Source organism: Athene noctua, chromosome 1 (assembly GCF_965140245.1).
Source record: "Athene noctua chromosome 1, bAthNoc1.hap1.1, whole genome shotgun sequence".
NCBI classification, from domain to species: domain Eukaryota; kingdom Metazoa; phylum Chordata; class Aves; order Strigiformes; family Strigidae; genus Athene; species Athene noctua.
The window spans coordinates 117,894,242-117,918,278 of record NC_134037.1 but is presented as its reverse complement, the minus strand read 5'-3'; the positions used below and the strand labels follow the sequence as shown (position 1 = coordinate 117,918,278).

The 24,037-nt window shown below is 40.6% G+C and overlaps 1 protein-coding gene across 11 annotated transcripts in view; it reads right to left on the bottom strand.

Moving 5' to 3' along the window:
• Positions 1-23,293, bottom strand: part of EML6 (EMAP like 6) — a 132,404-nt gene extending 109,111 nt beyond the window's left edge. For all 11 annotated transcript variants that reach the window (XR_012633523.1, XR_012633519.1, XR_012633524.1 and 8 more), the window contains exon 1: positions 22,186-23,293. Coding sequence is in view for 8 of the 11 variants with exons in the window: in XM_074903970.1 (XP_074760071.1) it covers positions 22,186-22,382 (197 nt within the window). In the remaining 3 variants the exon portion in view is untranslated. The remainder of the gene's footprint in view (positions 1-22,185) is intronic.
• Positions 23,294-24,037: the final 744 nt, after the last annotated feature.

Here is a 24,037-nt window from a genome sequence, read left to right as displayed (position 1 = left end):
TGTATTATCTGGCACTGCATTCGTAAATGTGAAATTCCCTGAAGGAGAAGGATATACAACACAGCTGTCTGTCTTCATACATCCCAAGCTTTGCCTGCAATGCTGGAAGAACCACAAAGAGATTTTATTCTTCATTAGCTTCAAGACCAGGAGCATGGGACAGCAAATAAAACTACTAGGAGTGAAATAGATCACAATGCTGTTCTCCCAATAACTGTTTAAGCTTTAAGTGCACATGAAAATGTAATTTAAGATTTGAATAAATCTACATCTACAGGGTCTGTGGGATACACCATATATACAGCATACCCAGGGTATAGCTTTTAAAATTCTGTGTTGAAAAACAGCTTCTGAGCTGATTTGGACATTCATATCTTGTGTTGTGTTCTCAGTATAGGCAAATAGATAAAGTGGGAAGCAGACATATTTTAAGTAATGGTGTATTGGAGGAATTCCTAGATTGGCCATAGAAGGAATAATAAAACTAAGTTTGCCCTTTTTGAGTTCCATGCTAGTGGTACCTAAGCTAGCTAGTTCAAAATATCTCCAGGAACAGTATAGTCTGCAGTACTAACATACTTCCAGCTCAGCCAACAATACAGCCACCAATATTTCCTGATTATACTTGTATTTTTCAAAGCCAAAGATTAATACATCTGACTGATGTGTGACACATTACCCACGTTGTTCTTCTCTCACAAAAATATCAGACTAGTTGAGAAACAACTAGAATTTTAATGTATGTTAATTTCTGCAATGTATCTTGCATAAATTTGCTTTTATTTTTGTATTATGCAGGCAGCTGGAGTAAGTAAAAAAAGATCTGTAATCGTCTCAGAATTTTAAAAAAATTGAAAGCCAAAGCTTTATTCCATATGCGTGATTTAAATATTAAAATAGTAAAATTATACGCTTTAACTTTTATGATCTCATCATGAAGTAATAAATATATTTAGAAATGTTAGCATTTTTACTTTGAAAACGAGCTTCATAACCTGACTGGAACCTTAAAAAAAAAAAAGTTGGTTTTTTTTGGTTTTTTTTACAGGGCATTAGATAACTGTATCTTTTTTATTTAATTGGAAAATGACTGAAATGGTTGCAATTGAGTTTTAAAAATATACACGTTATCTTACTTGGCTGAAAATATGGCTCACTGGACCTTTTTTTAAAAAGTTTTTTTTAACTATGCATGATGGCCTATCAACATTAAAACAAGTAGGTACTCCACATGGAAGAAAGATTTGAAACTGAGATTAATGGAATTAAAGGCACATGCCAGCCCAGCCATAGCAATATGTACCAAACGCTACTACCTGGGATTCTGCCAGGCACATCCCTGAAAAGGCTGAAGTCTGCTCTCCCCATATCAGTGTTCGTGACCTTGCTTCATTTCCTCACTGCTGTCTCTCAGGACCCTGAATTCCAGCACCTCCGTGGCCACTGCAGCCAAGCCTGCCCGAACTCTTAACAGCCCTGACCAGTTCTTGTTTGTAAATACGGGGTCTGGCAGGACATCAGCTCTTGTTATTTTTTTTGCCCCCGCGACAGAATAGATCTATACATTCAGTTATTTATAGACATTAAGAACAAACCTAACTAGCCCTTCAGGTGCAGTTCAACAGTGTTGAACAAAAAAACAAATCTGAAGACTGCCATACATTTTTCCAACAATTCCTCATTTTAAAACCACTTTCCTTTGTCTAGAGTAGCTGTAGGATGAGGACCCTTTTTACATTTTAATTTAATCTCTTGACAGGTAATACACACATTTGAGTCACAGTTCCTCCCGGCCAGATGGAAATAGCTTGTTACATATAAAGATGATCTCTCCTAGGTTTCAGCTGAGTATTTTGGAAACAATCCTCTAAAGAAACAAAGTCCCTTCTTGTGGAGCAATACTTCTAGTGATGAACAGGGGAAATGTTTCACTAGTTTCTGCTGCACAACTGCATATAAGCAACATTTACTGCAAGAGACTATGGGCATGTATAGAAAAAAAAAATATTGACATGTAGGGAAGATGTTCCATTATTTCTTTGGGTTTTATATTAGTCTGGATAGTTTGGATAAAACAGTTCAGCCACCAAAGGGTGGGAGAGATTAACACCAATAGTTTCTGCAACACTCTTCTTGGGAAAGTCAACCTTCCTGGAAATCTGCACCCTAGCACGCATGCAAGCAACGTCCAAAAGAAATTATTTTCAGAGATACTCATATATGTATAAAATTCACATGAGAGCAGAAGAGAAAGGGAAATGATTACACTCTGATGGGCTTTTTTTTCCCTGGTTCTGCAAATGTGAAAATATTGAAACGCACAGCATGGTCCTGAGAGCTTCGCCAAGTGACTGAGTCTTGGAGTGGCTGATGGTCAGTCCTGTGTCCATCTTGTTGTACTTCTGTGTCTGGCTTGTTGTACTTCCAGGTGTTTCCAGTACTGGTGGCCTGATGTGAACCTGTTATCACTCCAGCATTCCAACACGAGAGGGTCTTCAATTTCTCCGACACATTTGTTGGCCATTCCCTGATTGATTTTTTGCTATTTAGAGTTGGATATTTAATTGCCAAGCCCTCAGCATAAACAATGTTATCAGATATGACTATACTAGCACATAAACCACTCCAGAATGTGGATTCAACACTGACCCACTCTCATGTATGCTAGTGAAGTAGCAGCAGTTTTGGTCCAGGGTATTCAGTGCTTTCCCAGACAACGCCTGGACAACGTTTGGAAGAGAAGACATGGCATGGACACTTCCCATGCTCTGGATGCTGTCACCCTCATTTCAAGAGGAAAATCAGGCAAGTGTGTGGATGGAAGTTGTACCATACTATTTGCTCTCAAGGCTGGAGAACCAAATCACTTCACTGTTTTATTCAGAATATAAAGAAGTCATCAGTTGCCCCTTGACCCTTGTGTTGAAAGGTTACAGTCAACCAAACCTCACTTTAGAGAAATAAATACTCTTAGCCATGTGAATTAGCACCTAACTCTCACAGGTTTGGTGAAATACTGCAGATCCAGAACAGATTATTGTTTTACTCAAGGGGTATCATCTTGTGTGGAAGGGAAGGAACTGTAACATAAATATCTAGACTAACACAAAAGAGTGAAAACAGAACAGGAAAAAACCTCATGCAAGCCCAACAGAATTAAGAGAAAATAAGGAAGGAAGCTTTCCACATATTAGCCAAAGAATGTCTTAGAGTTAGCATAGAGAAGAGACCTTTAGCCAGCCTTTAGGGAGGTGACAATGGGGTCATCAGTCAAAGCAGACTGTTTCAGCCGTGTGGGAGTTTGAGTGATAACCATGAAGTCATCTCCCTAAAGGCCAGCCAGAAGCACTCAGTTTTATTCACTGTGTCAGCTGAGCTTTCTCTTTACAACAGTGTTAGAAAAATTATAAATTTGGAAAAAAAGAGAAAAATTATTAAATCAAAATAAGTATACTTTAAAATATAAATGAAGCTTCTAATTAAGAAATATAAAGATTAAATGTCTATCAACAAATTGATCTTCCAAATTCACCACATGCTGCTGACTTTTTCTATAGACTCAATACATCGGGGTTTTTTTACTAGTTTCTGAAACAGCTGATCAAAGGCATATGCTGCAAGTTTCAAAATAAGATAGGTAAAATATGTTGACACACTGCACGCACAATCGAATCTGGGAAGTCCCACATCAGTGAGCAATCCAAGAGCCAAACAGGAGAGAGACAGACATACTTCGATTTGAATTCCATCGAAGCTATTTCGTTTGGGGTGGTGGATGCCAAAGGTAACGAGAACCAGCTGTAGCATCCTGACTCAAGGGAGCCAGAGAAACAGCTGGAATAGAACATGTGAGAAAGAGTATGCTAACACTCCCACAGCGACCATCAGTACAGAAGATAACTGGGAATGACATGTGAAATGCCATGATCTGTCTTCAGAAAGAAACAGGAGCTAGAAATGCCCGTGATCTTTTGAGCAAAATGTGATGTATAATGTTCGTGCCTTAAATTTCCGTTGAAATATAGTGAAGCTCTTCTGTTGTGATTTATTGGTAATTATGCTATTACTGATAAACTAGATTTTGACATGTTGTCATAAAGCTAGCAGATCAAACCACAAAGAACAAATCATGGTTGCGACTGTCACTTTTCTTCTGCTATCACTTCTTTAAAAAAAAAACAACCAACTATCACACACCAGTGACAAAAACCCCCTCCTGTCAAAATCCAAAAGCTTTATTTTTTTTTTTTTTTTTACTGGTAACGTTTCCCAGCAATCTAAAATTCTGTCACAACTCAGAAAAATCTCCGACTTGCTGATACTGAGCATTTCCGTCTAGTTGTAACTGCTTAGCAATTTCAGGTTTATGTCCACTTAATAAACTCAGTGAAGGACAGCATCACTCATCACTACCACCATCCGTGCACAAGAGAAAGGGGCCACAAGTTAAAAGGAGCAACCCAGGGGTGGCCACAGTACAATTTCACTGTCAAGAGTTCTACTACCACTGATCTGAAATTATGGAGAAATGGACTTCTTGGAAAGCTGAAGGGAGGCTTGTTCCCAAATTTGTTGCTGTATGAACACACATCTTACTGGGAGAGACACAGTCCTGTTTATCTAGAGATAACTCACAATTGCATGGATGGTGGCTATGATCAGCTCAATCATCCATAAACACAAAGAATGCAAGATACTGTAACATGGAATAGAGATGTGGGGTTTTTTTTTACTACTGAACATTTATATAAAACATTTAGTCAACAATGCATTTGAAATGCAAATATATATATTTTATATATTTATGCATGATATAGTTCTATATAATTTTATAGTTTTTAGATGTATATATACACACACTATATATATGTGTGTGTGTGTTTGTGTATAAAAAAAAATATTAAGAAACCAGAACACAATCCTGACAAAAGACTGAGGTGGATCAGTACACAGAAACCATAGCTCAACTGGTAGTAACCTGTGAGAGCTGCAGAAAACGCTCAGTTTCGAGGAGGTTGATTAACTAGTTATATCCGATAGGGAGAAAGCAGGCAGAAAAGAATTTGTGCAGTGCATTTAACTGTCGTCATGTACAAAGCAATTCATACCCAAATGACAAGGTAAAAGAACATTTAGCGCTAGGCAGTAGGGAGTTCCACAGATTCAAAATGGAAAATAATGGATACCACAGGGAAAACAGGAAACGCAATACACTGTGCGTGGAGCACATTCAGAATAATTCCATCAAATAACTATTTAATACAGGAAGACAGCATTCTAAAGAGCTGTTTTATTTAACAGCAATGTATTCATACCTGATTTAATCTGTCCTCTGTTGAAAAACAAAATACCGTGGTTACTCCTAATTTAAATTCTCTTATGACCCATCACCATATCTAACAGTTAGCTGAAAGATTAAAACTGTAAAATTATACTGATGTAGACACAAGTGCCAAAATATTCCTTGCTCAGATAAATGGACACTGCTCTCTCGGGTCTCTTACAGAAAAATCATCTCACATGATGTCAACCCTCAGAGAAAATCTGAACTATCTGTTCAGATTTAAAATATTTTTTAAATAGACATTTACAAAAATAAATAGCTGTCACCCATCTTCTATGTGGGTCTAAAATTACCTCTGATGACTAGTCCCACTCATGTACTCACCAGATTTTGGAAAGTGAATCTCTTTCTCACTTGAGATCTAATCTGCCGATTTATACAACTTGAAGTCCTATTCACCTGTTTTGAGCTCAGTCTAGTCACTCCCCTGGAAGCACACCAAAGGTCACATGCAGACAGACTCGGTGCTGTCACTCTCAGCAGATACATGAAGAGCCAGACAACATACAGACACCTAAACCAGAAGCCTTTCCTGACACCAGGACTCCTACCACCTCTCCAAGTTGTTATGTTCGCCAGTGATACCATCTACTTTGAATGACATTTCAGGATGATGATTTAAAAGGAAAGAGCTTCATCATGGTATTGAAATCATGCAATTCAGAGCTAGTTTCAATGTCCACTGAACCACAGAAATGTGCATAAAAATTTTTCAGCAGAGTTACATTAGTAAACTGTAAAGATTTTGGAAAAGCGTAAAGACTTTCAGATTTCTTGTGTTAGTATTTTACAGTGAAAGATCTACATCCTAGTTCTCATCAAAGCATACAAATAAGCCCTGGAAATTCAAGTATTTTCTAAACATTTTAGACACTGAAGATTAACTTCCAAACTTTTGAAACGATCCATCTGTGTTGAAAGCGCCATTCATATGTTAGCACATAAGGTAATGCCCACAGAGCCATGATAGCTGAAAAGTAAATTATGCCTGTGGTAACTCTACAGAAAGATAAGAGAAGTGGCAAAAAATGAAGATGGAGTTTGGAAATCTAGTCTGTTCTTTGAATCAGATAACTTCTCTGCTGGCTACAAAATGGAAAGCTGGAAAAAACGTATGAAGGGAAATTGTTCAGTCCCTCTACTTAAGGTTATTTTAGGCAACTAACTTGGTAGAGGTTTGAACTGCCTGCCTGGAAGCAGTTCTCCTTTGACAAGCAAATAAAATTAACCTGCTGACTTTAGTTTCTCGAGTTGCACCTAAGCTAGATGACAGAAGGAAACTATGTAAAAACGTGACAGACTGTTCAAAGCCCACTGGCTACACGCACAATCTGACTTGATATTCATTTATCTTGAGTTAAACAATGTTGACAGGATTGCTTTATACTCACTTAAAAATAAAATTGCTATAAACACAGTAAGTTTCAAGTAAAAAGTAATGCCACATAGTTAAATTAATATTTTACATCAGTAGATTAAATTTTCAGTATTCAATTTCTGGGGAACCGGAGGATCACCAAAGTGTTCATTAACCTTCATGTCCTGGTGAATGACTCATGGTACACTATGAAAAGATATTCACAAACCGCTTCAGTTTTGGTTTTTTTTTTTCCTTCAGTAGAACTGGCTACGCTAAGCACCCTCATAACATAGGGCTGCCCTGTTATTCAAAACACACATATATATATAATATACAGTTATTAATTATCCATGGTTATTAATTTTACCTGTGTTTGACTGGATGTGCAGTCACAGACCCAAATATGAAAGAGCAGGTGTTGCAAAGACATTACACTACCAAAATCCATGAAATGCTGGATTTGAGAGAGATTACAGTTATCCAAAGAATGCCTTTCAAACTTTTTTTTGGTGAGACTAACCAGAGTTATATAAACAAACATGCAATTATTACTTTTTATGTTTTTATGTAATCACTATGACTTATTCTCTTGCCCATTATTTTTTCTCTTGTTTTCTTCATTTCTTAGCAAACTATTCAAAGCAGAGATTCTGAACCTGGAGCGATGCTTTCTATGAAATCTCAGTGAGCAGGTTTCACTGGAGACCTTTTTGCTGTATTTTCAGTTCAGCATTGTGGTAGAGGCAGAAGGTTTCACGCAATTATGTAACTGTCTGGCAGCATGTTGTTTCAGGCAGTTATAATCTGGTTTACTGCCTATCATTTTCTAATACTCCGGGTTTTCTCTAGCTCATGGTATGATGGATGTCACAGGGTTTTTTGCCTTCTACATCACAGCAGGAGAGAGCAGGCTTCACAGCACAACTGCCAGGTTCATCTGACAAACAAAACGTGTCTTCTTCTTCATACACCTTTTTCAGTCACTCCTGCCCCCATAGACAAAGCACTACACCTTCCCCTTACACAAAGTGGGTTTTGCTCATATGATACTTGGAGGGTAAAACTTAACAGAGTCCTTGAACATAAACTCAATTTAAAATTAGGGGAGTGCCATGTCAATAAAGTCAGCTCATCAATTGGATTCAGCTTGGTTTAGCAGACTTGCAGATTTACCCATGTGATGGCAGACAGCCAGGAGCCTGAAATAGCAAGGGACTTACTTGTGTGCAGAGCTGTAAAGAAACAGGCCTCTGTGTGACTGATTTAAGATATTAATTAGTTTCAGAGCTTTAAAAAAAATACAAGCTTTTAAAGAAGATGTCATGTGCCCTTGTATACAGTTCAGGTATCTACTTGCTCTTTCTATTCTCTTAGAGGTTTCCTGAGCAAAACACCCTCTCTCCATGAAAAGACTTCTGAGAATGAAACTGCATCCACGGTAGTATCTCTTACAAAAAGACGTATCATACCCAACTCTTCTAGTACAAACCTAAGCTAAAAACTACAGTGGACAAGCTCTCCAAAAACTTATTCCAATCCTGGCATTTATTGCTAATGCAAGTCACAGATTTTCTGTTCAATGCATGATATTATTACTTATAATTTCTCTGCTAATTCATTAATCTACACTGCAATTACAACTGTTAAAACATACACCGACATAACCAGTTTGGTGCAAGAGTTGAAAACTTTAGGCTTCTGCCAGATGTGTTTTTAAGATTTATTATTCTAGAACTCTCTACATCGACAGAGCAGACAATGAAACAATAGATCATATTCTGCTAAAAGCCTTAAGTACCACCAACATTTATCAACTTCTGTATTTATTTCCTACACGGGGAGAGGAATAACTTTCCACAGACTCTACTATAAAGATACTGCTGGGTGCTTATCAGGACCCTTTCTTGCCTCCTTCCTAGCTTTGTAACGCAGCAGTGATGCCTTGGAGGTAACCCAAAATCAGTAAGAGCCCTTCATCAGCAGTATGGACTCCACTCACTCTGCAAGTAAGACTAAAACAATATGATATTCTTTCATGCTCTATTTTATTTTTATCTCCAATAAATTAATCTCCTTACAAGAGCAAAATAATAACATTTATGTCTGAAAATTGGATAGAAGCCCAGAGAAAAGCAAATACAAAACCAAAACAAAACAAAAAATGCAAGCCCCTCCAATTGAGCTAAGTTCCGTCTCAAAGGAAGAAATTACTTTCTATCTATTTTCTTAAGGTCGTAATTATTTATAAAACTATTAGTGTTCTGCCAGGAGGACTTGAATTTATGAAGGGTAATTTTTAAAAGGATATAAGGAGAATTTAAAAGGATGAAAGAATAATTTTTAGTCATTTTAGGCTGCCATACAGACGAGGACATTAGTCATACGAGAAATGTTTTAGTATTGGAAGTGATTTACTTAGCACTACATCTTCAAGCAGCATTGTACAGGAGCAGCTAAGTAGCTTGCAATCTATTTAAGAATATCAGAATACTCTAACAACTGTGAACTAGTGATATAAGTTTGTGATATAGAGTGAATAGGGATATTAATTTGCTGCTCAATTAAACACAATGCAACTGTGATAATTCAGGGTCTCTATACTCCTTCCAATAATTAAAATCTCCCTTTTAGTTGGCTGGGTAAAATTCCACACAGCCCAACACATTTTGCTCACAGGTATTTAAAAATAAAAAAATCAGGTTTTGATCCCATCCTACTTTTAGACAGAATTTGAGCGATTTCATTACATGCAAATTTCATTAAAATGTCAGTATCTGAAGTTGATCACAGAAAAATTCTTTAACACCTCAGGTTTTTTTGAAACAATATTTACCCTGTGTGTGTGTGCATGTGCACATGCTTTAATACTGTCGTTTAATTCTGTTCTTCACAGGGATTTATGATGGAGTCCCTGAACATTTTCTCATCTTATTTCTATTTCTGAACTACTAATTTCACTGAAACAGAAATATTAGCATGTATGGTAATTAAAAAAACCCAAACAACAAGCCAAATGAATTTAGAATTACTATTCTTACTTTAGAAAGAGGTATATAAGTTTTAAAGACATACTGAAATCTTCCTTGGCAAGGAATAAATACCTTCACCAACCCATTATATAAATTTAAATTAGAGGCTACAGAGGATAAGCGCATGGATTAATCTAGTTATCTACATTTGATGGCTATAGCTATATAGTGTGGATTAAACTATACTACCTTTTTTCATCTATTTCTAAAAATATATTTTATAGCAGAAATATAAAAGTTTTCACAATTTAAGCTGGACTCAGTAATTATTTACTACCATCAGTAATAAATGCATGCATTTTATATGCTAGTCATACTGATTAGTCATAGTTTACAAAATAATACATTTTAAAATGTGGCAATTACAGCTAAAAATCACCTTTTCCAGACCTCTACTTCCAGAAGTCTACTCTTCAATGTGCTTTGCAGCTACTGCCTTTCTCAAACATCAGCTTTCACTGTCACTGTCTTTACTGTATCAACATTTCAGCAGGACAAAAAGAGGAATTAATGTTTAGAAGACCAAAACCATAAAGAGCAAGCTTATTCACACAGATCTGCAGTGTGACCTACCAGCAGTTTGCTTTGAAGTTTCCAGTTTGAAATAAAGTATTTAGCACCTGCACAGCTGCTTCTTAGAACAGATCTTCTGGACTGTGAACAATGTGCACCAGCAAAAATTGTGTTGTTGGGTAGATTAATCAAGTTTCACTTGGAACAAAGCAATAGTTAAACAATACTCTTCCATTCACAAAAACGCATGGGATCAGTGTGCTGCTATTCAGAAGATAACAAGACGCAGAAACTAATTATGGTTAACACATAGGCCTTACTCCCAGATCACCTTGTTGTTCTTCACCTTAATTGTCCACACTTTTTAAGAACACAGTATTGCTATCGGGGCAATTTCATAATACCCAGAGGGAAAGGTTACAAGCTGATGCACAGGAAATGGATACAAACTGTTTGATAGCCACTTTATTACTGGCCTATTGGCTTAATTAATCTTAACTACCCTCTTTAGTGCTGCTAGCCCATTCTCTATTTACCCCAAGGTCTCTTATGCAGCAGTCATATCTCAAACAGTACATCCTACAAACTGCTTTTTTTCTCCCCCATTTGCTCCCAGAGAACTTCAGCCTGCTCAGGTTAACACCGTGACTCATTTGTTAAACTATCATCGCAAAACATTTTAGAGTATATAGAAAGAAGAAAGGAGGAAGAAGGAGTCCAAAAGCTCTTACAGCTGCCACCAGACTCCATCTATGTTCACAGGGTCAGCGTTAGTCTAGCGAGCCTCACCATCTCCCAGCTCCTCTCGGGCAGAGAAAAGGAGGCTCCTGAAGTCTGTGGAAGAGAGATGAGACCAACGCAGATGTGCAGATTCCTTTAGAAAGTGATTCTCCCTCCACTTAACAGAAGAGAAATAAAGAGAATTATCTCTCTTAATTTAAATTTATGCTTTGCTAAAATTTTCTGTCACAATATCAAGTGTTAAATTTTCATGTGAAATTCATTTGATACCTGTGATACAATTTATATCCAAAATTCTATATTCAAAAGAGTCCCATATCCGAAAGACCCCCCCCTCAAATTTTAATTACATTCTGAGTGTCAGGACATGTGGTATAGAAACCAATGACTAAACAAAGAAGTGTGAGAAATGAATAGAGGAGGGAAGTACCATGCACAAAAGAAAAAAAAAAGGACAGTGGCACTTCTTTTACAGAATTATTTAACAACATTAAACACTCAAAAAGTCTTATCAAGTCTCAAAGAGCAAAAAACTGTGTATCCTGAGCTGTCATGGTTTAACCCCAGCCAGCACACAGCCACTCGCTGCAGTGGGATGTGGGAGAGAACTAGAAACACAAGTAGAACTCGTGAGTTGAAATAAAGAGAGTTTAATAAGGAAAAAGAAGAGGAAAATAAAATTTCAAAAATAAAATATACAAAACAAGTAATGCACAGCACTCTGGTGAGCTCCACACCTGCTGACTGGGGGCCAGCCACCCCCTGAGCCGCAGTGCCCCCCAGCCCATTGCCCCCAGTTTCCCTACTGGGCATGACGTCCCATGGCCTGGAACACGTCTCTGGGCAGCTGGGGTCAGCTGTCCTGATGTGCCCCGCCAGCTTATAGTGCCCCCCAGCCTCTGCTGGCCAGGCAGCACAAGAGGCTGAAAAGTGTAACAGCCTTAGTGTAAGGACTGCTCGGCAATAGTTAAAACATCAGTGTGCTACCAGCATTATTCTCACCCCAGATCTAAAACCCAGCACTGCACCAGCTACAAGGAAGAAAATTAACCCTATCCCAGCTGAAACCAGGACATGAGCCCATGTCCAGTAATCTCAATCTTCTGAAAATATCCAGGAAGGCTCCAAGCAAGCTGTTGGCTAAGCAACCTTTCCACCACGATGAACGTTAAACCTTGGTGCAGAAGGCACTCCTGGTTCTCCCCGGTGGCTCTATTCAAGCAGGTTCCCTGAAACAGCATCACCTGAACGAGTGCTGGTGGTACCTGGTGTGAAATCATACCACTTCCAGAACAGGGGTACCTCTCAGTAGGTATACATCTACCCATTACTAGGTAATAAAGTTCTCTGTTGTGCTTTGTTTTTTTTAAAAATGTTTAATAAATTATTACTTGGTTACCCAATTAAGGACACCCACCTGCCAGACCTATGGTGTTACACTAAACTAACATGCATCTGAGAAAGCAATATTCCTGTCTGTGCTTTTAGTGGGCCACTGCTTCAAGCACCTTTTGTAAAATTCTGTTGCTTGCAACCACACAGCTCCTCAGGTGCAATTCTTTAAAACCTGTTTTCTGGATTAAAATGCCAAATAGCCACTACATGCTGAAACTAGAGTATGTCTTCATTATTAGTCAGATGTTAGTAACTCTGGGTTAGATCCCCATCTGTACTGTACCATTCCATTCTTATGCCACAGAATTTCCTTTCTTATGCCACAGAATTTATGTAGGCAGCCCTACCTGCAACCAGAGAAGGTGCCAACCACACAGACATGGGGGAAACAGAGGTACCGTCTGCTGCAAGGCCACCTCCAGTCACTTCACCCAACAGCCAAGAGCACTCTCTGGCAAAAGGTATTTATGTTATTTACCTCTTGGGAAGGAAGGACTGCACTGTAAGCAGTCCTACACAGAATACAGAACAGAACTGCCCATTCTAAAAGCAGCTTGTCTAACCGAGATGGTTATATCTAATCCCCAGAAATAACCAAACAAAGCTCCTCAGCCTGATGAGGCTTGAAATAGTTCTTTCAACAAGGCAGTTTTCCTAAAGACTCCATATAATATCTTTTTAGATATTTGTGGCCTCCTCCTGTTGCCACATATTTAAAAAAAAAAAAAAAAAAGATGCAGACCTCTAGAAGTAGTAGAGCCAGCCCATATGCAGGGATCACTCTGCAAATTAGACCTTGGACCAGCAGCATAATCGTATGTTGCAAACTTGTTTTACAGCTGCTAACAGAAAGAAGAGTTTCACTGAACAGCATTTCAATGGGTGTTTAAAATAAAATACATAATTTCTAAACTGATGACAAAGAAATCTCAGAGTCCTCAAGGAACCAGGAATCTACTCTAGACCTGTGCTAAAACCTGTTTAAATGTGGCTACACCAGCACATATTCAACACCAATGTAAAGAGGGCCAGGGAGTGTAACTTGTCACATATACATATCCATCTTGCTCATATTCTGCCAGACAGAAGGACGAAGAGAAAGCTGAACTGTTACCCAACCATAGACTCCAGCATTTGGAGAACTAAGCCAAAAGTTCCTTTAGGCACCTTATGAATAATGTTTGAAAACTAGAGATATGAGAGAAAAAAAATAAGGAAATGTAGATCTAACATGTTTTCTGGTCAGACAGAAGATGACTGTGACTAACCTTTTGTTAAATATATCTTAAGGTACATAGAAGAAGGAAGTATGGTCTGACTAGTCAGGGTGAAAGGAAAAAATGTTCTAACTGACTGCAAGTAGAGCTGTAATAAACTGAAGGCATATTTTATGGTCTTGTTTTACTATAGTTAATAATTTCTAGAATAAACAACATCTCTTTTTATTAAAAAAGAGGGAAATATTATACTCTCCTAAATTTTTCTGAAGTTCAGCTCATATTGCCCAAAACTGTTATAAATACCATTATTTTGAAATTAATATTTGCAAGTAATAATAAAGACAGTATAAGAGGATATGACACGTGCAATTTTTATCTCTGCATATTTGAAGACAATTTCTGAAAATGAGGAAGCAGACGTTTTGCATAAATACATGCCCAATTTTGATGTGCATGCATCAATATTAGCATGAGTATATATAAAATGTATTACAAGATAGCAAATTGCATGTAGGATTATCCCTTGAACATTCAGGTCTGGTAAAAATAATGAAGGCACTCAAAATTGCCAATAAAAATTCAGGAAAATCTCTTCCAACAAGGAGTGTTGAGCAACCCAAACAAAGGGGTTGCTGTATTTCCATCAGAGTATAGTTTATTTCAGATTCTATTTTTATTACCACAGTTTCAGTGTATTCCAATCCATCTGTCACAAAATCAAGAAGACTTCAACAGCAGCATCAACAGAAATTGTATCAATAAGATACAGCATACTGAAGTTCATCATGCTGTTAGCCTGTTTAAAGAAACTGGAAGTATTTCATATTAAAAACACATTAGTACACGCAAAACCTCTCAGCAGTAATTCTGAAACGCCAGTGTGCACAGCAACACAACACACGTTGAAACTGGGAACCAACAAGTGCATCTCTTACTGCCGAGCTGATTCATGGTGCTGCCAGTCGTGTCTGGTAAGTGCAAAGAACTTGAGAGGTCACAAAAGCAAACGCACAAGCCAGGACATCACCACTACGGCAAGTCACGCAAACAGCAATACCTCTTTGTTTCGTTTGAGCAGTACATCATTATTAAGTTGTTCTTAACAAACCTGCACAATTTTGTTCAGAATGCAAGTTAGAAATAATGTGAAAACTAAACCGGTAACTTTTATTTCCAGTGTATTTGCAGAACACATGCAACCCTTTCCCTGAAACAGCAGTGACCCCAGACAACGGCTCTGAGATGTTCTTCCCGGGATGCACCAGGGTCACTGTCCCTGAAGAAGTAGCAGGGTTGAATGATGTTTCCTTTAGAGATCTCTTGGGTTGGTTCATCACGTCAGTCTGCAAGAGGGACATAAACAAATGGTCTAGACTTGGCCTTAAGTTCAGGCCTCCCTAAAGCTTTGGAGGTCTCATTCCAAGTCTGTTATAAATACCACCTCTAAAGAAGAATTTAAATTCAATGTGTCTGTTAGACAGAAACTCCAGGCAACTAAATGCTCCTGGGGTAGAAATGCATCTCATGAAAAACAAGCTGCTATTCCAAAGAAGGGTCTTTAAGAGGGGAAAAAAAAGCTGGCTTTTTTGGTGTTTACCAAGGTTCCTAAAAAACTGAGCAGCAGGCAAGTGAGCAGAAAACTCTTTTAAAGACCTTAAAACCCCTTCTGCTTTTGCAGAGAAGCATTCAAATACCTGGCGCTGTAGAAAGCATATGGATACTAGGCGCAAGCCTAAAGTCATTGAGGATGCTTCATAGAAGCATTTATGGTACCTGAGAACAGTCGCAGCAGTTTGTCCTTCTGCAGAGATGTATCAGAAGTACTAGAAATGTTGCTGCACTTCCTCCTGGTCCAAGTCTTTTTTTAATTTCAGTAAGTAACATCCTCCCTCAAACCTCAATGCTGTTTCTATCCCCAAACAGATACTGTAGCAAAGGAGCTACAGTAAGTGTTAAAAGAAAGATGTGATTCTTCCTGCAAAAACCTAATCAAGACTTAAAAGAAAGACAATAACTACCTGGAAATTGCCTAGATAAATCTATCTGACATCCATTTAGTCAGAAAGATGGGAATAATAGTTCATGGAGGCTGATCTGTCCTACAAGATCCAGTTTATAGACTTCGGTATAAATTAGAATTTGTAAACTTTTGCAGGAAGTTTTATAGTAGAAAATGGTAACACAGAACTGTCCCATAAATTCTCCCCATCCTTCTAAGATAATTTGAATTTCAGGTTACTCATATCAAAATGTTTTGTATGAGTTTTCATCCTGTTAAACAGCAATTATGCACGACTACCTGATGACTCCTAGTCATCTTAAATCAAACTGAAGTAAAACAAGTAAGAGTTTCAGAGAGTTAATGCAGAGCAAACATAAAACAAACAAACAAACAAACAAAACAACCCAACAAAAGACCAAGCCAACAACAAAAAAACACCCAGCAAAAATTAAGCTTAGGTGTTTGGGGTTTTGTTGTTGTTTTTTGTTTGTTTTTGTTTTGTTTTTTAAGATACTGTAAGCAGTGGAGGAAAAAAAGGTAAAAATAACGTGACAGAGAAATGTCTAACTGCAGCATTCCAATATAAGACTAATGCATACCAAACCCTTGGTATTTAATAAGCTGGGTACTCAGTTCTGTGTGATCATGAGGGCCTTCACACAAATCCAATAAAAATTTTAATATACTAGCTGATACAGACTTAAACACTGTCTTTTTTTTTTCAGCTGTGAAAAAAAGATAAAAGCATAATAAAGATCCAAATGTTTCTATAGAAGAATGCAAGTGCTTCCTGTTTTGTTGGGCATGTTTGTTTCTTTTCCATGCTTAAAAAGAGTTAAATCAATCTGACCATTTAAACATTCAGAAGTCCACTTGTGATTTTTAATAATAAACATTTTTTCACTCAACCAAACATGCAGGCAAGCTGTAACTGGGCAAGCAATAGATCTTACTTATTCCGCTCCCCTATCTGGGCGTGTACACAGTCTCGTCTGCTTAAACACCGTAGTGAGGTGACAGCCCTTCTCATAGACACAGTGCCACAAATGCCTACTGAGCTTCTCTACACTTTTAACCAATCTATGTATTTTAAAAATCACATTCAATAAGATAAGGCATCCGTATATTCCAACATGTCTGGTACATTGATCTGGGTATTGAAGAAACAAATATTTATAGCAGCTCGTGCCCCAGTGAAGACTTAAAATCTCAGTGCACCACAACAATCAACGAAAGCAACAGGAGTGGCCACCAGAACTTCATGAAATCAATGGCATTTCCCCGTTATTTTGAGATCAAAAGCAAAAGCAGCAACAAGCTGATTAGATCAGTTTTTGTGGGGGATTAATTTCTTTAATATGAAACTCCTTTAACAACCTACTGTCTAAAAAGAGATCCCAAAGCATGTTAGCATACACAGATCCTGCCTCACCCTTGCTGTTCCAAAGACACATCTTTCAAGTTTTCATGGCTCTGAATAGGAACCTGCATAGCATTTGCCTAACAAACAGGTCTGGAATTTCTGTTGCCATCTGTTAGGTCACTGTGTCTCAGCAATCCTGCGTGGGCACCTTCTGTGACTCCAGCCCAGGTTTCGCCACAGACAGCACAGCCTTCCATGCACTTTTGATGAGAAATGACCACAGTAACGTCAACATCACGCTGTAGCTGTCACCATCCAAATGGTACAACTAAACATAAAGTATTTCAGATCTCTTCAAACAAGCACCACCCTATAAACAGAAATAGTATTATGACATGATTTTAAATAAAACTATTAACGTACAATGTAGATACTTTAACTCTGCGATTTTGATTTCCCATCAATTTACTTATTCCAAAGTTAATTTATTCCACTCAACATCACAAAACATTGCTTCAAGTGTTTTGTTCTTTTCCCAACTGCAGAAAGACAAGAAAACATGCAGCCATGCTCCAATATGCCTCCTGTCTCCTGAAACGATCGCTCTAAAGAACAAACCAGGCCTCCAGTCACTCTCATTGCCCCCAGTCAATCTCATGGCCACTGGCACATCCACAATTTTTATCTCAATCTGTTGGAACACACACACCAATATACTTACAGGAATACTCTGATAAACCTGACATTGCTATTACGTTGTAAGCAGCCTTACATAAACAACATGCTTTGGCATCCACAGATGGCAGGGTGGCTTCCCAGGTGCTGTGCCCAGGCAGCACACACTGCACAGGCATCTGAGACAGGGACCAGGTCCTGCGGCAGAGACCAGTGACTTGCCTGAAGGCAACTGGAATGCGAAACGTGCTTTTGTAAATGCAGAAACTACACCATAGCAGGTGACACAGAAAACTGGGGTATGTAAAAAGCACAGGTGAAGCCTCCAATATGCTGTCAAAGGTGTTCTCTCAGTCAGTTTGGACGTATTCAGGAAGACTGTTCACTACTGCAGAAATTCTTGGAACCACAAGAACAGGAAGATGTAACTATTACTACACCATTGGAAAAAGTTCTCAAGGTTAGGAACCTCTGATTACAAATGAATTCTGGAAGAATAAACAAAATTGCATCTAAATAATGAGAATTATCTCAACTGGTTATGTTTTTATTTTTGCTGTTTCCCCTGGCAAGCTTTTTTTGCTTTCACATGCAGAAATTGCAGAAAAGTAATAGGAAAGAACTTCCTCCCCTCCACCATGGCACTGAGAGCAAAAAGAGGAGTCATCTAACTGCTTGCTCTTACACAAGTAATGCACAATATAAAAGTAAGAAAACCTTCTGTTCTTGTGAACATGTTCAATCACTGTCAAAACTAACAACCCCGTCTTGCAAGCGGTTATACTCCAGACAAACCCTAAATTTGTGTGAATCCTGTTGAAGGCAGCGATGCTGCAGGGATGGCAAGACTTTAACATACACCCAGTACAATGAGCTGCTGCACAAAGCCACATTTGAATCACTCCAGAAGGAAAACAAGCCCCATACATTAATATTACAGCTTCTGAAACCTATTCCCGCAAAGCACAAGTGACTGAATGCAATGAAAATCAGTGATGTGCCAAACAATATGTCTAGACGGCACTTTCTCGGTGAAAAAGTTGCTTTTGGATAGCTGTTGCACATGAGCTGTGATGTTTCAAGAAGATCCTGTTTCAAGAACAATCAAATGTTGAGCTACCGTGAAAGACACATCACGAGTGCTCTGTGGTCTGTAATGTGGAGCTCAGGGTAACAGCAGGGCTCACAGCTCAAAGAGGGGAGGAGTGTCCTGACCTTCACCACCCCCGAGCTGCTCAGCTGTACTCCATAACCAAGGCTTTCAGTTGGGAAAAAAACAGAGACCGAGAAGATTAGGGTGTATTTCATGCTCTTTGATTATAAAGTAAACTTCATAAATAACATGTCTTTGACATCTCCAAACACAATACATCAGGAGCCCGCAGAGACCACAACCAGGCCTAGTGGTTTCAACCAGGTGTTGACCCTCTTTTACCATGACAGCACACGTTCATCAATACCATTAACAAGTCCACAACTAGGCAACATGCAAGAAGAACTGCATAATATAACTGGAAGTAACAAAAGAATCACAGAATACTTTCGGTTCAGAGGAGAGCTCTGGAGGTCACCCAGTCCAACCCCTCCACAGAGCAGGCTCACTCCAAAGATCAAAGTGGTTAGTTCAGGACCTCACCTCATCATGAGGTTAAGAAGGAGGAAGAGCTGGGAAGCACAGCACCTTACAGCGGCTTTGCACAGAAAACAGAGTACTGCAGAGCTCACTTGCTCATACTCTGAACGTTCACCTTACCAGCTGAGTGCAGTGCGTTAACTCCCTTATACAAATAGAACTTATTTTTCAAATGTGAATCCTGGAAAAAAATGGCATTTCTCCATTAATGCAATACAGTCTGGTCTGCATTAGTCCAAACTAAATTATGTCCAGCTGCATTATCTTGATACAAAACAGGAGGCAGAACCATTAAACTTGTGAAAACACATTTAACATGCACTTTTAAAAACCCGACCTTTTCACCAAGGACTAATATTCATTTTCATGATTTTAATATGATTGCTTCGAAGTAATACACAGCTCCTCAGCCTTCCGAACCGTGGGTTCTACTTTTTTTTCCCCCAAAAGTAGTATTCACTGAAACCTTTGGACAAAGAAGGTGCTGATGGCAATCCTCAGAAGCAGCTTCCCACTTCAGGGTCTTCCAGTCTGAATAATTTCAGAGTACCTTCCAAAATCTGTAAATTTCCTTTTTCTAAATTTTGTCTCAAATCTCTTTGGAAATTGCAACCTGTTGGACTGCAAATGTAAGCACTAGTCTTTGTAAATTCGTCTCAGGCAAGTGACCACCAACAAACCCAGAAAAACTGGGTAAGTACATTCATGGCATTCATCTCCATCAGATGATAGCTCTGAAGCCTGAAATGTGAGAATTCAAATTCTGGCATTATTAGCCACATCAGTGATAACCATATCAGGAACCATCTACTTAAAAGTACTTAATAGTGCTGGGATATTACGACAATAAGGACTTCCAAATGCATCAGAAGCAAAGCAGGCAACCATTACCAGGTACAAACTATAGAACATTCTGGCAGCATTTTGGAGAGCCTCTACTTCCTTAAACCCCACGTGACAGCAACATTTCATGGCTACTACAAGCTGAAATGAACTGTTACTTGGGTCCTACTCATGCTTTATAGACCCAAATGTTTCATCCGTTGTTGAAACTACAGTTGTCCTACAGCATTCTGATCGTGTTGCAGATCAGAAACAGACCAAATCTTTCCAAAGCACGAGCTGGACATATAGCAAGTCCCTCAAAACACCTGCTGATCTGAACAGGAGGTTGCCAGTTTTCTGTAAAGAGCAGAACAGGCACAGGCTATGTCAAACTACAAATATCAGACACTCTCATTTTTTCTATTCCCGTTGTACATTATAAATGTGACACTGACAAAAGCAGTCTGAAAGGGCACAGAAGCTGTGCAATACATTTGGTTTGGGAAGGGAGGGGCTGTCAGGTATAATCATCAGGTTGTTTCTTCCTCAGCTGATAGAATATTAAAAAAAAAAAAAAAAAGAGAGAAACAAAAAGAGAGAACCAAAGCATCACTGTCCAACCAAAAACTGGTGGATATATGTAGACATGTAGTTATCTCTTGACAAATTATATTTCTAGTATTCAAATATAAACTCAGACATATCCAGCTCTGTACATGGATTACACTTCCTATTCTGTAGAGAGTCAACATTTACGTCCATACAACAAGGAAAAAAATGAATTTCATGATACTGCAGATGCATCTGAAATACTCATTCTTCTCTGAAGGACCTGAGCAGCCAAGTGTCTATTTGAACAGCCTTTTGGAACTGATAATGCCTCTGCAACCAGAATCGACTTTTATGCACATCCACTGCACTTCATAAAATGCTACTGCTGTAACACACTACAGAGAGGAGGAAAATGCTATGGGGATGCACAGCAGCCAGAAGTTCCCCCTGGGAAAAGGGGATGGTTTTCTGTAAACAAGGCTCCAGAATGATTACAGGACGATTAAGGGATTTTGCTGCTGAGTGTCAAAACTCTGCCTTCAGCAGATGTTTCCACAGTACTACCGCACCATGAGTCACCTGGGACTGTTCTGGTTTCACCTCATCAAGAAAATGCTTCATTCATGCTGGATTAGGTGAATGGGGAGGGCAGCACTCAGCTGTGCTCAGAAGAGCGTCATGACCATGCAACACCCTTCCTAAGGATATTCTAGGTTCAGATTTCTGTCATGAGGTAGCACATACAACATTCATTTTCTGTATTTTAGTCAGATTTTTTACAAGGCAACCTTGAACTCTGTAACCACGTTTTTACTGTGTTATTTTGTGATGTGTGGTAGGATTAATATTTCTGTAGGACAGCAACACCAATTAGAGCCACTTTTTAGGCAGAATTTGAGAGAGACAAAAAACTGGTCAGACCAGGAGCAAGACCCGTGCTTCTGTAACCATCTTGCACCAGCAGGCTTGGGATTTTTTGGCTGGAGTACAAACAGCTAAACTTCACTGTGAGTGAAATTTTTCTGAATTATATTTAAAAAAAATAGTTTGAGCTCTGTGCCAAATTTATGGCAGTCTTGTGCTGGGATCTGCTGAGTGTAGAGAGCGCCACACCTGCCTTCTGTAAGATCAGAGCTGCTGAGCTGGGGTCCCAGCTCTGGGAAGATTAAGGCGCCAGATCCACAATTTTGCAGCACTGTTGCACTAAGATTTTCCTTCCCAGCACTCTTCTATGCCATAAAGAAGTGCTTCGCTCTTGGTGCAGTGCAATAGAATGAAAAAACAAACACCACCTTACCTTCGCTCTTACTCTCGCAACATTTTGAAGCTTTGCTGCAAAAATAATAAAAATCAACAGTATCTAGGAACCCAGCTTTCACCCAGCCTGCTAGTAACCAGCATGAGCCGCTTAGAAACGACAGGTACGAGCCGAGCCCTAAGGCGCAGGGAGGGGGGATTCTGCCAGCCCCACATTCTCCTCCCTTCCCTTTAAACCCCACCCCACCCCACCGCCAGGAAAGTCAGCCCCCTTACCTGATAATATCATCGTTGTGCCCGAGGAAGAATTTCTGGCTGTGCTCTCGGGTGTTGTAGACGACGCCGACTCCGGCCACGAAGTAAACCACCTCCTTGCCCGCGGTGTAGTACAGGTTGTTGCGGCACTGGTGGCCCCTGTACCCGTAGACCCACTCCAGACGGAGCTGGCATCTCGGAGCCGTCCGATCCGCCATGATAACCAATCCCCTCTCCCCACAAGCACGCACCAAACCCGGCGCTGCCCCTCCTTCCCTTAGCTCCTTCCCCCTTCAGGGGTTTTCCCCTTTCAAACGGTAGCGGGGTCCCTGCCCAGCCGCCGAAGCTTCAGGTGGCACTTCTGAGCGAGGATGGTCTGAGGAAAAACGCATCGGCGGATCAGGGCTGGCGCCGCTCCCCCCGCCGCGCCGCCACCATAATCTGCTGCTGCGGCGGCGACTGCCGAGTCCCCGCTGCTGCGCGACCCAGGCGGCTTCTTGGGGGAGAAGGGAGATGGCAGAAGCACACCTACATAAGCAGCAGACAGGGCTTTGTCCTCCCCAAGGCAAAGTAACTTCTGTGCGTCACCACCACCACCACCTGCCAAAGGCTGCCCGCTGCATCCCCCCTCCTGCACCTCCTCGGCTTCCTGCAAAAAGCTTCCCGGGTGCTCTCCTGTTCCAGAGGTGGTCTGCCTTCGGGTCCAAACTGAAAGAGAGAGGGGAAAAAAACCCAAACCAACAAACCCACAAAACCAAAAAATGTCGTTTTCAATTGCAGAACGCACTGTATTTCAAATGCCAAGGGGCTGGGCGGCGGGGGCAGCGCGGTTTGGAGCCGTGCCGTGGCCGTTCTGCCTGCTCTGAGGTCTTCTCGCAGGATCCAACGCTCTGAGTCTCCCCAGGAGGTATTATTGAATGACAGGACTCCTGTGCAGCACCCAGCATCAGTGTGGGAATATTACCCCACCTCTCCTTACCGCCCAGCAACACAAAACTTCCTCCTTTCAGAGCCTGCAGCAACTATGTAATTACACCAGCTCCGTAATTACAACTACTGTGTTCCCATTTCTCAGTCACAAACCGCTCCGATTCGACACCAAGGAGCGGGGGCTTGTGTTTTTATTTACTGTCGCCCTTTGGAACGATATTCCCAAGGAACACGTTTCCTTGCTCGCCTTCTGCGTTTCCTACAGCGAGGCTTTGTGTTGTCAGCGTTGTCTCTGGTGAAACATCCACCGCTTCACCGAGCCCAGCCCCCCAGAGCCTCGGCCGCTGCCAAGGGGACGCTGCGAGCAGAGGAGCAAAACCCGAGTCAATGTCAGAGCTCAGCGCCAGGTGGAAGGGGACAATCACCCACACGCCACGGGGCGAACGAGTGCGCCTTTCCCACCGCACACGCGCGGTGGTACCGGCTCACGGTGCCGGGCCACAGGCGGGGGAACCCGCAAAAGCGGCACAACCCGCCCTCAGGGAACGACGCTCCTCGCTTGCAGCAAACCTGAGGGGAAAACCCGGCTCCACATCCAGAGCGACGGTCCCCGGAGGGAGCCCCCGGGCCGGCAGCCCCCCCCGCCCCGGAGCAGGTGGCCTGCGGACACAAGGGACGGCGCCTCCCTCAGTCCCGCCGGTGGACACCGGCACCGGCCCTCCCGGGCGGCGGCGCCTCGCAGTCCCAGGGCGCCCCGCGGCGGCCCTTCCCGCCCGCCCCGAGGGCGCGGCCCTTCCCGCCCTCCCTCAGGCCGCGGCCCCTCGGCTGTCGCGGTTCCGCTTTTGCTGTTGCAACCCAGCGCTACAAAAGCTGTTTTCCACAATAACGGCAGCCCAACACACACAACAGCCGAGATATTTACGCCTCGGCGCTGAACTCCGTG